The sequence below is a fragment of the Corella eumyota genome, chromosome 4 (assembly GCF_963082875.1).
Source record: "Corella eumyota chromosome 4, kaCorEumy4.1, whole genome shotgun sequence".
NCBI classification, from domain to species: domain Eukaryota; kingdom Metazoa; phylum Chordata; class Ascidiacea; order Phlebobranchia; family Corellidae; genus Corella; species Corella eumyota.
In genome coordinates this window covers 6,806,775-6,823,935 of record NC_137493.1, presented here as the reverse complement: position 1 = coordinate 6,823,935, position 17,161 = coordinate 6,806,775, and the positions used below count along the sequence as shown (strand labels likewise).

The 17,161-nt window shown below is 27.4% G+C and overlaps 1 protein-coding gene across 1 annotated transcript; it reads right to left on the bottom strand.

The window, feature by feature from the left end:
- Nucleotides 1–7,256: 7,256 nt before the first annotated feature.
- On the bottom strand, nt 7,257–17,161 carry LOC145749566 (uncharacterized). The gene is made up of 17 exons (XM_082565363.1): nt 16,883–17,161; nt 15,303–15,541; nt 13,927–14,067; nt 13,173–13,311; nt 12,875–13,034; nt 12,639–12,783; nt 12,409–12,564; nt 12,107–12,147; nt 11,244–11,372; nt 10,980–11,164; nt 10,630–10,718; nt 10,340–10,490; nt 9,835–10,010; nt 9,000–9,129; nt 8,745–8,854; nt 8,272–8,456; nt 7,257–8,133 (listed from the first exon to the last, which is right to left on the bottom strand). Exons 1-17 carry the CDS (start codon nt 17,045–17,047, stop codon nt 7,733–7,735), a joined length of 2,742 nt encoding a protein of 913 aa, XP_082421489.1. The 5' UTR covers nt 17,048–17,161; the 3' UTR covers nt 7,257–7,732.

The following is a 17,161-nucleotide window of genomic DNA, read 5'->3' as shown; positions in this document are numbered from 1 at the left end:
ATTTGTTCTGTTAGAACTGCACAAAACCAATTAACGTGTTTACAAAATATTTTTTTTAAATATTAATATTCATAAAAGTTATGACACTTTTAATAAAAATTGATGAAATCTCAAACCTAAAATTTTATAAGTTATTAAACGCGGATTGGCCTAATTAACATTCAAAATAAAACATTTCGCAAATATTTTGAGTAAAACAAAAGTTACAGCTAATTTTTATTCTGGGTTTAATTAGGTCACGTGATATTTTTGGTCAATGATAATGCATATAAATTTTTTGAAAAAAATAAAAAATTTTAAATCGAAAAATATTTGTTCTGTTACAACTGCACAAAACCAATTAACGTGTTTACAAAATATTTTTTTTAAATATTAATATTCATAAAAGTTATGACACTTTTAATAAAAATTGATGAAATCTCAAAACCTAAAATTTTATAAGTTATTATAAGTTATTAAACGCGGATTGGCCTAACTAACATTCAAAATAAAACATTTCGCAAAATTTTTAAGTAAAATAAAAGTTACAGCTAATTTTTATTCTGGGTTTAATTAGGTCACGTGATATTTTTGGCCAATGATAACCCATACAAATTTTTTTAAAAAAATAAAAAATTTTAAATCGAAAAATATTTGTTCTGTGTGAACTGCACAGGTTCAATTAACGTGTTTACAAAATATTTTTTGAAAATATTAATATTTATAAAAGTTAGGACACTTTTAATAAAAATTGATGAAATCTCAAACCTAAAATTTTATAAGTTATTAAACGCGGATTGGCCTAACTAACATTCAAGATAAAACATTTTGCAAAATTTTTAAGTTAAATAAAAGTTACAACTAATTTTTATTCTGGGTTTAATTAGGTCACGTGATATTTTTGGCCAATGATAATGCCTATAAATTTTTTTAAAAAAATAAAAAATTTTAAATCGAAAAATATTTGTTCTGTTAGAACTGCACAAAACCAATTAACGTGTTTACAAAATATTTTTTGAAAATATTAATATTCAAAAAAATTATGACACTTTTATTAAAAATTGATGAATTTTAAAACCTAAAATTTTATATTTTATTAGACGCAGATTGACTTAATTAACATTCAAAATAAAACATTTGCAAATTTTTTGAGTAAAACAAAAGTTACAGCTAATTTTTATTCTGGGTTTAATTAGGTCACGTGATATTTTTGGCCAATGATAATGCATATAAATTTTAAAAAAAAATTAAAAATTTAAATCGAAAAATATTTGTTCTGTTAGAACTGCACAAAACCAATTAACGTGTTTACAAAATATTTTTTGAAAATAATAATATTCATAAAAGTTATGACACTTTTATTAAAAATGGATGAAATCTCAAAACCTAAAATTTATATTTTATTAGACGCAGATTGGCCTAATTAACATTCAAAATAAAACATTTCGCAAATATTTTGAGTAAAGCAAAAGTTACAGCTAATTTTTATTCTGGGTTTAATTAGGTCACGTGATATTTTTGGTCAATGATAATGCATATAAATTTTTTGAAAAAAATAAAAAATTTTAAATCGAAAAATATTTGTTCTGTTAGAACTGCACAAAACCAATTAACGTGTTTACAAAATATTTTTTGAAAATATTAATATTTAAAAAAATTTTGACACTTTTATTAAAAATTGATGAATTTCAAAACCTAAAATTTTATATTTTATTAGACGCAGATTGGCTTAATTAACATTCAAAATAAAACATTTGCAAACTTTTTGAGTAAAACAAAAGTTACAGCTAATTTTTATTCTGGGTTTAATTAGGTCACGTGATATTTTTGGCCAATGATAATGCATATAAATTTTTTAAAAAAATAAAAATTTAAATCGAAAAATATTTGTTTTGTTAAAACTGCACAGGTCCAATTAACGTGTTTACAAAATATTTTTTGAAAATAATAATATTCATAAAAGTTATGACACTTTTATTAAAAATGGATGAAATCTCAAAACCTAAAATTTTATATTTTATTAGACGTAGATTGGCCTAACTAACATTCAAGATAAAACATTTCGCAAAAATTTTCAGTACAACAAAAGTTTCAGCTAATTTTTAATCTGTGTTTAATTATGTCACGTGATATTTTTGGGCCATAATATTGCATATAAATTTTTTGAAAAAAATAAAAAATTTAAATCGAAAAATATTTGTTTTGTTACAACTGCACAGGTCCAATTAACGTGTTTACAAAATATTTTTTGAAAATAATAATATTTATAAAAGTTATGACACTTTTATTAAAAATTGATGAAATCTTAAAACCTAAAATTTTATATTTTATTAGACGCAGATTGGCATAACTAACATTCAAAATAAAACATTTCGCAAAATTTTTGAGTAAAACAAAAGTTACAACTAATTCTTATTCTGGGTTTAATTAGGTCACGTGATATTTTTGGCCAATGATAATGCATATAAATTTTTTGAAAAAAATAAAAATTTTAAATCGAAAAATATTTGTTCTATTGGAACTGCACAAAACCAATTAACGTGTTTACAAAATATTTTTTGAAAATATTAATATTCATAAATGTTATAACACTTTTATTAAAAATTGATGAATCTCAAAACCTAAAATTTTATATTTTATTAGGCGCAGATTGGCCTAATTAACATTCAAAATAAAACATTTGCAAACTTTTTGAGTAAAACAAAAGTTACAGCTAATTTTTATTCTGGGTTTAATTAGGTCACGTGATATTTTTGGCCAATGATAATGCATATAAATTTTTTTAAAAAATAAAAATTTAAATCGAAAAATATTTGTTTTGTTAAAACTGCACAGGTCCAATTAACGTGTTTACAAAATATTTTTTGAAAATAATAATATTCATAAAAGTTATGACACTTTTATTAGAAATGGATGAAATCTCAAAACCTAAAATTTATATTTTATTAGACGCAGATTGGCCTAACTAACATTTAAGATAAAACATTTTGCAAAAATTTTCAGTACAACAAAAGTTTCAGCTAATTTTTATTCTGGGTTTAATTAGGTCACGTGATATTTTTGGCCAATGATAATGCATATAAATATTTTGACAAAAATAAAAAATTTTAAACCGTAAAATCATTGTTTTGTTACAACTGCACAAAACCAATTAACGTGTTTACAAAATATTTTTTGAAAATATTAATATTCATAAAAGTTATGACACTTTTATTAAAAATTGATAAAATCTCAAAACCGAAAATTTTATATTTTATTAGACGCAGATTGGCCTAACTAACATTTAAGATAAAACATTTTGCAAAAATTTTCAGTACAACAAAAGTTTCAGCTAATTTTTATTCTGGGTTTAATTAGGTCACGTGATATTTTTGGCCAATAATATTGAATATAAATATTTTGAAAAAAATAAAAAATTTAAATCGAAAAATATTCGTTCTGTTCAAATTGCACAGGTCCAATTAATGTGTTTACAAAATATTTTTTTTAAATAATAATATTCATAAAAGTTATGACACTTTTATTAAAAATGGATGAAATCTCAAAACCTAAAATTTTATATTTAATTAGACGAAGATTGGCATAACTAACATTCAAGATAAAACATTTCGCAAAATTTTTGAGTAAAACAAAAGTTACAGCTAACTTTTATTCTGGGTTTAATTAGGTCACGTGATATTTTTGGCCAATGATCCCCATATAAATTTTTTTAAAAAAATAAAAAATTTTAAATCGAAAAATATTTGTTCTGTAAGAACTGAACAGGTCCAATTAACGTGTTTACAAAATATTTTTTCTAAATATTAATATTCATAAAAGTTATGACACTTTTAATAAAAATTGATGAAATCTCAAACCTAAAATTTTATAAGTTATTAAACGCGGATTGGCCTAACTAACATTCAAGATAAAACATTTCGCAAAATTTTCAAGTAAAATTAAAGTTACAGCTAATTTTTATTCTGGGTTTAATTAGGTCACGTGATATTTTTGGCCAATGATAACCCATACAAATTTTTTTAAAAAAATAAAAAATTTTAAATCGAAAAATATTTGTTCTGTGAGAACTGCACAGGTTCAATTAACGTGTTTACAAAATATTTTTTGAAAATATTAATATTCATAAAAGTTATGACACTTTTATTAAAAATTGATGAAATCTTAAAACCTAAAATTTTATATTTTATTAGACGCAGATTGGCATAACTAACATTCAAGATAAAACATTTCGCAAAATTTTTGAGTAAAACAAAAGTTACAGCTAATTCTTATTCTGGGTTTAATTAGGTCACATGATATTCTTGGCCAATGATAATGCATATAAATTTTTTGAAAAAAATAAAAATTTGAAATCGAAAAATATTTGTTCTATTGGAACTGCACAAAACCAATTAACGTGTTTACAAAATATTTTTTGAAAATATTAATATTCATAAATGTTATAACACTTTTATTAAAAATTGATGAATCTCAAAACCTAAAATTTTATCTTTTATTAGGCGCAGATTGGTCTAATTAACATTCAAAATAAAACATTTGCAAATTTTTTGAGTAAAACAAAAGTTACAGCTAATTTTTATTCTGGGTTTAATTAGGTCACGTGATATTTTTGGCCAATGATAATGCATATAAATTTTTTGAAAAAAATAAAAAATTTTAAATCGAAAAATTATTGTTTTGTTACAACTGCACAAAACCAATTAACGTGTATACAAAATATTTTTAGAAAATATTAATATTCATAAAAGTTATGACACTTTTATTAAAAATTGATGAAATTTCAAAACCTAAAATTTTATATTTTATTAGATGTAGATTGGCTTAACTAACATTCAAGATAAAACATTTCGCAAAAATTTTCAGTACAACAAAAGTTTCAGCTAATTTTTAATCTGTGTTTAATTATGTCACGTGATACTTTTGGCTAATAATATTGCATATAAATTTTTTGAAAAAAATAAAAAATTTAAATCGAAAAATATTTGTTTTGTTAGAACTGCACAGATCCAATTAACGTGTTTACAAAATATTTTTTGAAAATAATAATATTCATAAAAGTTATAACACTTTTATTAAAAATTGATGAAATCTCAAAACCTAAAATTTTATATTTTATTAGACGCAGATTGGCCTAACTAACATTCAAGATAAAACATTTCGCAAATTTTTTGAGTAAAACAAAAGTTACAACTAATTCTTATTCTGGGTTTAATTAGGTCACGTGATATTTTTGGCCAATTATAACCCATTTAAATTTTTTGAAAAAAATAAAAAATTTAAATCAAAAAATATTTGTTCTGTAAGAACTGCACAGGTCCAATTAACGTGTTTACAAAATATATTTTAAAAATATTAATATTCATAAAAGTTATGACACTTTTAATAAAAATGGTTGAAATCTCAAACCTAAAATTTTATAAGTTATTAAACGCGGATTGGCCTAACTTACATTCAAGATAAAACATTTTGCAAAATTTTTAAGTAAAATAAAAGTTACAGCTAACTTATATTCTGGGTTTAATTAGGTCACGTGATATTTTTGGCCAATGATAATGCATATAAATTTAAAAAAAAAAATAAAAAATTTTAAATCGAAAAATATTTGTTCTGAGAGAACTGCACAGGTCCAATTAACGTGTTTACAAAATATTTTTTGAAAATAATAATATTCATAAAAGTTATGACACTTTTATTAAAAATTGATGAAATCTCAAAACCTAAAATTTTATATTTTATTAGACGCAGATTGGCATAACTAACATTCAAGATAAAACATTTGCAAATTTTTTGAGTAAAACAAAAGTTACAGCTAATTGTTATTCTGGGTTAATTAGGTCACGTGATATTTTTGGCCAATGATAATGCATATAAATTTTTAAAAAAAAATAAAAAATTTTAAATCGAAAAATTATTGTTTTGTTACAACTGCACAAAACCAATTAACGTGTTTACAAAATATTTTTAGAAAATATTAATATTCATAAAAGTTATGACACTTTTATTAAAAATTGATGAAATCTCAAAACCTAAAATTTTATATTTTATTAGACGCAGATTGGCCTAATTAACATTCAAAATAAAACATTTTGCAAATTTTTTGAGTAAAACAAAAGTTACAGCTAATTTTTATTCTGGGTTTAATTAGGTCACGTGATATTTTTGGCCGATGATATTGCATATAAATTTTTTAAAAAAATAAAAAATTTTGAATCAAAACATAATTGATTTGTTGAAACTGCAAAGGAAAAAAATAAAACATTTTACGAAAATCTACAGTAGAACCAAAGTTTAAGGTAATTATTCATCTGGAATCGAATGTCAACCGCACGATTTGAACTCGGTTGTTATGATTGGAAAGCAAGCGCCTAACTTGTAAGCCACTACAAGCCGACAAAAAACCTTGCATTTTAGCATATGTAATTTTAAAATAAACTAGATTTATTTGATAAATAAAATATGGTTCGAAATCGTTTGATTATTTTTTATTAATATAATTTATTTAGTAGGTTTATTAATTAAATTATAAATTTAAATTTGAACTTTTTTATATTTAAACCTAATTTTAACAAACGAACACGCATTCATTGATATTGTAATATAAAAGTAAACTAAATTTAAAAGCAAAATACCGATTTTAATTTTTTAGTAATCAAACGAGTATTAAAATATAATAATAACAAAACAATTAAAAAAAAAATTTTTACACATTTTTTACTTAAAAATACTTTAACATTTTTACGCTTTTTGCTATAATCAAAGGGATTTGATGTCTTAAATACATTTATTTTTAAAATGTTTGCTCGTTTGGCAGTTATAACAAACAAAAGCATCAGCAATATTATTTGCTTGTAAATATTTTAAACCTGGTGCTTGAAAAACTTCTTCATTTCCTCCTGTAAAACGCCTCACGTTTCTCTCTAAACATCAACAATTTGGTTAACGTGTATACCTGAGCCCGAATTCTGTTGAAACCCTGCCGGGAGAAATTGAGTTTAAATGCGGAAGTTAATTTCTGCTAACTCGTTCCGCAAGCCTTTTTGTAATCGCATCCACTGCGAATTTGTTGACAGAATACATTGTGCATAATTCAACTCTGTGTCCAGACGTTCTGTTTTAGTCATGAATCCAATGAGAACTTAACTTAAACTAGCGACTATTCTTCTTTATTATTTTACATTCTGCATTCGTCTTATATATGTAAGTATAATAAAAGTCTGAAATAGCTACGGTAATAAAATTGTAATTTTAAAGTAACTTTTAAAATAAGGCTATAGCACTACATTATTTCATTTTATTTGTGCAAACTTTACAAATTTAACAACTAATTTTAACTTCGTTTAGCTATTGGTATACATTTTAGTAGCTAAGGAAAATTCTACCACGTTAAAAGTACATCATGTATGTATAATAAAGTAAAATATGTCGATTAAATAAAAAATATAGCTAAAAAAAACGCTACAGTACACAAACTAACTATTTACAGAAAAAACATTATTGGTAAACGAACAACTAAATTGAAAACTGTCCAAACTAATATACTTTAAAACTTTTGAAAGCAAACCCTATTAAAATGAGTTTTAAATTTAAAAATTAAATCACTTAAACTGTAATAACATTAACAAATTTTTATTTAAAACAAATCGTCTAAAATCCAATTTAATAAAACCCTGAAAAATTGCTTAAATCCCTGGTCTGAAACCCCTTTAAATAATATACAAAAATGCAGACACAAAAAAGCAATTTAATTTTAAGATCACCAACTATTGGTTGTCTGGTCGGGCAACTCGATAATGCGTTGTTGCTGTGGACGCGGTACTCCTATAACTCTCTGCGCCCACACGTACTCATTTGCCGCGTCATCATGGAAGTTCATTTTTGACTGGCCGTGTAAATTCATCGAAGGCAGGTATATGTCACGAACATACGCCGGCCCAGAGTGGGATATTCCGTTAGGCTGTGCTTCTGGGTAAATTCCATTTCGTGGTCGTATAACGCGGTTGTGGTAGACAATAATAACGGCTATGGCAATAATAAGTAACAGCAGCACGCCTCCCACTCCAGCTGATACCAGTACGATAACGGGAGTGCTTTCTAGATTGTTCTCACCTTCTGGATTTCCTTCTGGATTTTTTTTTGTAGTCACGACTGGAGGGTCTAAAATATTAGCAATTTATTTTTAAAATATTTGTAAGAATAAAGTGACAAAACCTCCGCGAGTATAAAAGTTTTGAAATTAAAGGTGTTTACTTTTAATAATTTTAAATGTTGTTAATAAGTAAAAATAATGTTTACCTGTCGGAACTGTCGGAATTGGCGGAACTGTCGGAACTGTCGGAACTGTCGGAACTGTCGGAACTACAATCTCGATAATAATTTGGATATCTCCAGTACTAGATACTTGTGACACTGGAGACTGTGTTACATTTGGGTTGGTCGTGGGTCCATCATCGTCATCATCGACTAATTGTCTTTTGACACTAGAGCAAAAAGGGGATCGTTAGTTTTCCAAAACGACAAAACGATATAACTGTAGGTTTATATTTGAATATCAAGAAACTTGGATAAATTTATTGTGGCAAAACGTTAAGTTTAAATCAATGCAAATTACAAAATAAATTTGTATCAAAAAACTTTCAAACCCAAAATTAAAATTATATATTTATTTAATTTTTAGTTTTAAACAAAAACAGTCCCGTTTTTAAAATCATAATTTAGTTAACATATGAAAAAATGCTTATAACAAACGAATTTGTAAATTAACATACCGAGATATTTTTTCAAAAGGTGATCGTTTCTTTCGTTTGTTGTCAATGCAACCCTGGGAGCATCTTGTTATTGAGTCCTCCGATGGACTAACGCATACCAAAACCGAACACTAAAAACAAAATTATTTTACAATTAAAACAAAATATTAGAAAATAATGTAATTTTAAAACAACTATGTAAGAATCTCCGCAGTTATGCCTTATGCTTGACAGGGTGGAATATTGTTAATGTCAATTTTAATTTTCGTTGCTTACTCTCACGAATACGTTTATATCCCCATCTTCGTTTTGTAATTGGTCACGAAATCTAAAAGCTTTTATACTGAAGTGATTTTCCATTTCTGATTGAGAAAAATACTGAACCATCGTATCGTCCCGCAAACATCTGTAATATAATAAAAATACAGGCTATTAAGTGATCGTTTAACTTTGTTACGTTTTATTGTATTTTTTGTGAATTTGTTGCGCAAATAATTATGTTAATGTCGTTACTGTAGTCATGGAGATAGTTTTCCCAAAATGTTTTCACCTAGACATAAAGGCTCCTAAAATCCAGTAATTGTATTTCAAGATGCCACAACAGTCAAAAGCCAGGCATATGAGAAATCATTATATTCAAGGGCATTATTATTATTAACATCATTGAAAACAGTGGACGTTTCTCAAACAATGTATTCAGGATGTTAAGAACAAAGGAGTTTCATAACTTAAAACAAAAGAAAACTCCAGAACGAAAAAGGTGTTCTTTTTCAAATAATATTTAAAATTTTTTTTCCAACAAACAAGAGTTTTATTCATATTAATATTATTAGATTGATCCCCGTAACTCAATTACATGATTAAGCTTGAAGTCAAGCTAAGAACTAATCCCCACCTACATATACGTATAGCAGTAAGTTTTTGTCATATATACCAGGTGGAAAAAAGCTTTTATCACCATGTAATATTGGGATAAGAAGTATGATTAAAAATACACAAATTTGGTTTAAAACAAATGTGGCTTTTTACAAGTAAATCTAACCTTTCTATGCAAACATTTAAAATTAAGCACGTGTTGTTATTAAATAGTAAAACTAAGATTAATATTTACCCGTCTGAGATCATTACATATTCTTGTGAAGTCTCCGAAGCCACTGCTTCGTCAGACGCGACGCATTCGACCGTAAACAATTCCGTTCCACCACCACCCCCGACAGCTCTGACGGCGAAGTAAACATCGCTGTTGACAATATATTGAAGGGGGTAGTCGTATGGTCCTATAGCTTGCTGAAATACACAAAAACAAAACAAGATAAAGGAGGTGATAAAAATAACTGGTTAATTGGATTATGACGTATTCTGACGTCATTTGGTTAATTTAAACATATTTGGCGTGATTATCATAAGCTGATGACGTCACTTTTATAAATGGCATTTTACTTAACCTTTTTAAATTTACTTTTGGCGTGGTCCGATACTAAAAAGTAATTGGTCAAATAATCGGTAAATAACGAACGACACGCCCTCAGCTACGAATTATAAATAGAACAGCAAGATAGATTACTAAATGGGCAAGTACTTTACCCACGAATCTATTTTTTAATAGAAGTATTTACCTCAAATGACGAATTGGTGTAGTAATCAAGAAAAAATGAAAATTCTCCAAGGCCAGGTACCTCAACTAAATCGACTTGTCTGTCGATTGGTTGGAAAGAACTAGTAAGATTTCCAAATTTAGAAAAAGTACAACTTATCGGAATGTTATACCTTTAAAAATAATATAAAACTCTTTATGTTATAGAATAAATTTTGTCAATTTTAAACGTTTTGGCTTGTTCGAATTGCTTTCCCTTTTTTATATTATAGATATAACATAGAGTAAATTCAATTCAAATGTATATCTTACCAAGCACCACGAGTTATTGGGGTTTCTTCGTCTGTGTTGTCAGCGTAAAGTCGTAGAACATTCCAATAAGAAATTTCCCAAAAATCTTCCTGTAATTTTTAAAAATATTTAACGTTTACAAAGATTGGGTTTTACCCCAATTTATTTTTACTCAGTAAAGTTCATTATTGCACTAAATTCAAAATTTAACAAATTCTTGTTAAAAGATTTTTATAAATTTGCCAGCAACCAAAATATTTTCATTAATTTGCCGGTGGACGAATATATTTTAACTCCCGACTTTTAAAATATCGGATTAATTAAAATATCAATTTCTACTGTTTACTTATTTTTATTATTTTTCACTTTACCCGTTGTATATCAGCACATTCACCCAAGGCATAAGTTAACGCATAATGATCCTCTGTTTCGTTAACTAAACACCCACTAAATTCTGTTTCAGGTCTCACCCCAACAGTGACGACATCATTATCGGCTGCACAGCTTGGTACACTTACAGACATTTCAGTGCTTAGACAAGTAACTTGAACATCGGCTACAAAATTGTCATAAGTCTGTTACTAAGAATTCAAATACAAACGACAAAATTTCACTTATTTTTTTATAATTCTTACGTTTGCATGTTCTACCGTCTTCTCCCAACTCCCAACATTGATGAGGACAACTACAAACATACGAATTTCCGATCTGATCACACGCATGACTGCATCCACCGTTGTCAATGTCACAAGGTGAAGATGCCCCTGCAAATTATTTTAATAAAATCTTTTAAACCATTTTTTTTATTTATCCTTAATTTAGAAAAGGTCGACTTTACGACTTAAACTTAGAGTAACATCATTTATCCCGACCAAGTCTCGAGTTGCCTTTGGGAGTTTGGGATATTACAGGTTATGATTGTTCTATAATTAAGCTGCTGAATAAGTGTAAGCTTAGCAGAAGTTCTTACAGTAGCACCTTACTAAAGGTCGCCACCTCATGAAAACAGAAGGGTTCGAACTCGGGACGTGATATAGTAAAGCCAAGTGTTCTGAACACTAAACCACCATTAAAATAAAATAAAATTAATAATCATATTATAAGATGTACAAGATCAAAAAGTGGCCGAATTTAATTTGAACGTTGTATTCAGGTGTTAACAGCATTGTTAAGTCCGAAAAATTTTTTTTAAGAAGTTGCCTATTTTATTACATCATAGATAAATCAAGTTTAAAAGTGGTCGAGTTGTTTATGTTTTCACATTTACCCGTGCATTTTTGCAAAAAGTCATTTTTGTATTCTGATATGTTTAGTTACGGACACTTGCATCTTGATGTTTGTTTTGATTTAAAGTGGTTTATTCAAAATGTTAAATATTGAAAACGGAGGCTAACCCGGTTAAACAGTCAAAATAATATTTGTTTAATATGTTTTGTGATATACAAACCTTAATCGTTATATTCTACTTTATACTTTAATTAAAATGTATTAGACTAACCTCCAACTAAAATCGTTAAACATCGTTGGTCTGATGACAGTCTAAACAAAATATTTAGAGTTATTATCAAACTTAATTTTGCCACATAAAAAAATAGTTGATTTAGTGGTTAATTCAATTACTCAAACAAATTTAGTTTAAAACAAAATATTACGTTTAGCAACAGGTAGCTTTATGGTTTGTTAAATTTTGTTAATCATGACTTCATTATAGTATTTTATTTGCAATATAACTTTTTCTTATAAATTCCTAAAAACGACCAAACAGCAAATTTGACAATTACAAAAAAAACGTTTTCTTACCCCAGATCGTCCTGCGCAGTAAAACAAAACACGTGTTGCCCGACTTGGAAGGTGGTTGGTGTCCACGTGGTGTTGATCCGAAACAGATCCTCTTCTACACCTTCCAAGGAAGATTTTATCACTCCAAGCGGGTATACAAACGTTACGTCCGAGATGCTTAACAAAAATATTATTTTTAGTATTTCGAATGATTTAAAGTTGTTTTAAAATAGCTTCGCCAATTATAATACCTTGTTGCTTTAGCCGAAGGTTTGATGTAGATTTGTGTTTCAAATGCCTGACCTGTAACCACGGTTATTGTTTGAGCGTCCGGAGGTGTGTCTTCGGCAAACACAGGTTTCTGATTACACGGCTCGGTGGTATTCAGCGCATATACTAAACAATTAATTATGTAAACAACAATTTTTAGGCCTCTTCCTATTAAAATTTAAAATATCGGTTATTTATATTTCCAATTTATTCTTACGTTCAACAATAAACTGAAGCGGGACCGAGCTAATGACGTCATCGGGTGTGATTGTTCGGTTACCAACTGTTATTGTTTGATGAGGATGATCTTCTATCATCATTGTGACAGCAATAAAACCCGGTGTCCCTCCTCCGTTATATACCAACTCGCAGGGACTCTAAACAGTCAAAAACTTTAATAACTCATAAACGAGTTATAATACAAGCTGTGCAACAAACTAATACTTTGAAGGTTCTTGTATAACTTATATTTAAAAATAAATTAGTTATATTTAAAAATAAATAAATAATATTACGTCGTTGATGCTGAAAAACGGATATTGAACACATTGATCTCCACACTCGTCGGGTGTCGTCGCAAAACGACACGAGATTCGGTCACCGTTCGGATCCGTTGTTGGGATCGGGATCGTGATCGGGCACCCGGATCGAATTCTTATAAAATAGAAATCGTAAAAATTATTGAGTGAAGCAGAAACGATTTTTATCGTGAAAAATGTATGGTAGTTTTTTTGTATTTTGTTAGACTTTGTATTTCAAAAACTTTCAGATTTAAAATTTAATATTTAGTAATTAAATGTTTAAATGCTTTTTGGAAGATGTTGCTAAAATATTGCGTTAAGTTTAATTTCTTTTTTATATATAGTTATAATTTTTTTGTTGAATTTATTAAAAAAGAAAAAAAAGTAATTTATTATGCAATCCGAACGAACATAAATTCTTGGAACACATTATATATTTTCGCTACATAATTTTTATTTTACATCTTGTGGTTTGTTAATAAGCAAAACGAAATGTTGCAGTATCATAAGCTGCAAAATTAGTTTTGTAAACATTGTTGTTAATAAGGGATTAGTCGTGCGAATATGCTAATGATGACAGGCAATATTTCAAAAAATATTTTTAAAATCATTTAAAATGGAAATATACTTTTTCACCACCAGAAAAATAGTTTAATTCACGCAGTACATAATTCAAATATTTTTTAGTTTAGTTTTTTTATAGTTTTTTTATAACTATAACAATTTATGAAATAAATAAAACACAAACCTTCTGATAGGCAGTGATCCTGTTTTTGGAGAAGAATTCGGATGCGCAATGTCACTTCTGTCTCTTAAATCAATTGACAAACTCATATTCCAATTACAGCCGACATGATACAAAGCTGTCAGCCAGCATCGTCCTTGGTACCTAAAATAAAGAAAAAATCTTAAATACTTTAATATTTTAAAAATATTTTAACACGATTTTAAATTGGGGTTATTATCTTATTTTTAACTTTTGTCACCTCATACTTATAAAGCATATATTTAAAAAAACAATTCAGACTTATTTTTGTAGTCGATATTAATTTTTAATTTTTGCATTGGAAATAGTTAGTTACTAAAACTAATTTTAATAAAGAGTTTTTTTTGATTAAAAAACATAAAATTAACCCGCCAATGTCGATGATTTATAATCAACCAACAAATTAATAATCCAAAAACTCAATGAACCATGCCACAACGTTAAGGTCATGTCAGATGATTTAATCTCGATACAGAAATAACGTTCGGTCGTCAGACAAACGTTGTCGCGACTGTTTTAAATTACAAAACCAAGTTTCAAGTAACTGAAATTCAATCGACTTTCGGCGCGATACTGAGTGAATCTTATTTAGACAAAACACAAACTTATAGGTTAAAGCCAGTTTGGGATTTCATTACGAAATAGGCTAAAGTTAAAAATTGCAAACATGTTAAATCAGCCATGCATTAGGCTGTATAAGATAAACATGGGTTTAACAGGAATTTATTAGCGCAAATTTGGAAAACATATTGGATTTGCTTTGGCTAAAAAGCTTAGACAGTATTAGCAAACACCCTTACACAATTTGTTCGAAAATTTTCAAACAACACACTAATGCAGTAAAGAATGTAGCGAAACGGGGTTTAAACTTTATCAAAAGTTTCTATCTTTATTTTCTTATGATAAATTTGCTACATGCATCGCTGAACGAAAAGCACGGGACCGTACTGATCCACTTTCGAGTTAATAGAATTTAGCCATGTTATCTATACACTCCGTATTCGTTACAACTTTCACAAAACTTTTCAAGATATATTACAACACAAACGATTTAAAGTGTTACTTATACAAATCAAATACTATCATATTTTATAATGTTTAGATTACTAAGTTAGTTATTTTTCTTTTATAAACTGCGCAAATTTCCGGTTTTAAATTTATTTAAAAAACATTTTTAAAAAGATTAATATGCCTTTTATGATTTTTACAAGTTTAAAAAATGCTTGATTAATAAGTAAATTAGTTTTTTAACAAAACAATCTTAAAAAAAACATTAGAAATTACTTTAAATACTAAACCTTACTTAACCGAAACATCTAGCATACAATATCTAAAACACCAAAACACCATTTTTTTACCATATCACAAGAAGATCATCTTCAGGTGGCACCATCGTAAATTGGTTGTAACCAATCATAAAGTCAGCGGCCAAATCATATTCAGTGCATATGAAGGATGCTGGCTGAACTTCGCTATCAGCAGTCGTACCCCAATAAGAATATCCGGGATTGACCGTTTGGCTATGAATCGTTTCTTCGTTGCAAACAGTTGTGGATTCAAACGAATGACGAGAACCCAAGTAGTATTCAATTAGAACCTGGAATAAGTTAAATATTTCTTAATTTGTTTATTTTAAGGATAAAGGTTTAAAAATTCATGAAATATCAATTTTAAAAATTTTCATGAAATGTCAATTTTTAAAAATGGTATGCTCTTCAGCCTTTTTTGCTACTGAAAACCGCACAATAAGCAATTTTAATAACCTTATTCTATTTTTGGAAAGAAAGGACGTTTTTAGAGTTTTTTTCGTTATTATAAATTTTTGATCAAAGTATAATGGTTTTGACATTTTTAGCTTGTTTAATACCGTAAAATGTAACATTTTTTTAAACCGTAAAAATATTCACATTTTATGTGGAAGGAATTCAAAAAAACGTTTTATTTAGGAAAAGCACGTCGATTCAATGAACAAAAACGTATTTCTGTAAAATTTCAAAACAATGTAGTAATTGTTTTGACCAGTAACAGTTTTGATTCGTTTGTTTTTCAATATAATGCACTTTTGTTTTACGATTCCGCGATATTTAACTAAAAAATTAACGGCTAAAATCACGAAAAAATGTTCATAGGTTTAAAATAAATATTACCACTGTTTTTTTTTGAATACTTTAAAAATTTAAAAATTACTATTTTGTAAAAATCTTAAAAAAAAATTTTCTATGGAGAAATTTGATGTTTACTGACAAAAAAAATTATGGTAAACGTGACTTTAACGGTAAATAATTATTTCCAACTTCAAGAAGTTGTTTTCGTTACAACCCACTTTGGAATGCGCGTTTGTTCTTTACCTAATTAAACGGGAATATTAACGAAAACAACCTTAAACGGAGATATGAGTAATAGTTCGTTTACCGTGGTTAGCGGCTTGGAACCGGGCAGAAATGAAATTCTATCCAATGGCCGACGACAACGTGTCAAGAGCATAAGGTAATGAGATACTTAAATTTGTTTCGTAAACATATTTGTAGTGAAAAACTCGAAACGAAAAGGAAAACTTTTTAGACTTTATGTGTTTTTGAGGACACAAATTTAACCATAGAAAAGTGGGTAACCGAATTTCTTATAGTATAAAACTGAAACAAAAAAAAATTACTAAATGTTTTGCGAGAGTAAAATCTATTTAAATTTAAAGGTTTAATAGCCTTATAAGCAATAAAAAGAGTTAATTGTATTGTTTAAATTGATACACCTACAAAAAAATAGATTTAAAGAAACAATATAAGAAAAATGTTTAAAGAATCAAACCCTTTTGAGAAAAAATTAAACACTTTGGACAAAATCAAAAATATTTTTTAAATAAACAACCAATCATATAGACCTATTTAAAAATACCACGGAAAATATTATGAACTTAAATATATATATTTTTTGTTTTTACTTCTCTGTTCGAAACAGCATCAAAATCGTGGGACGGACCGAACCAGGCCGTGCCACCTCTATAATGCGTGGCGTTGGTTACGCTAGCCAAAATTCCGAGCTCCAGAAGTGATAGGACAGCAATCTTTAAGAAGTGGTGCGAAGCTTTATTCTTATTTGTTGTCATTTCCTTCTCATGATATAAATCTAAACGTTTGTAATAATCCGAAAGGTTTTCTTTTTCGTAAATTTCTATTCTTTTTTGCTGTAAAAATTATAAGCTGAAAGGAAAAATAAACTA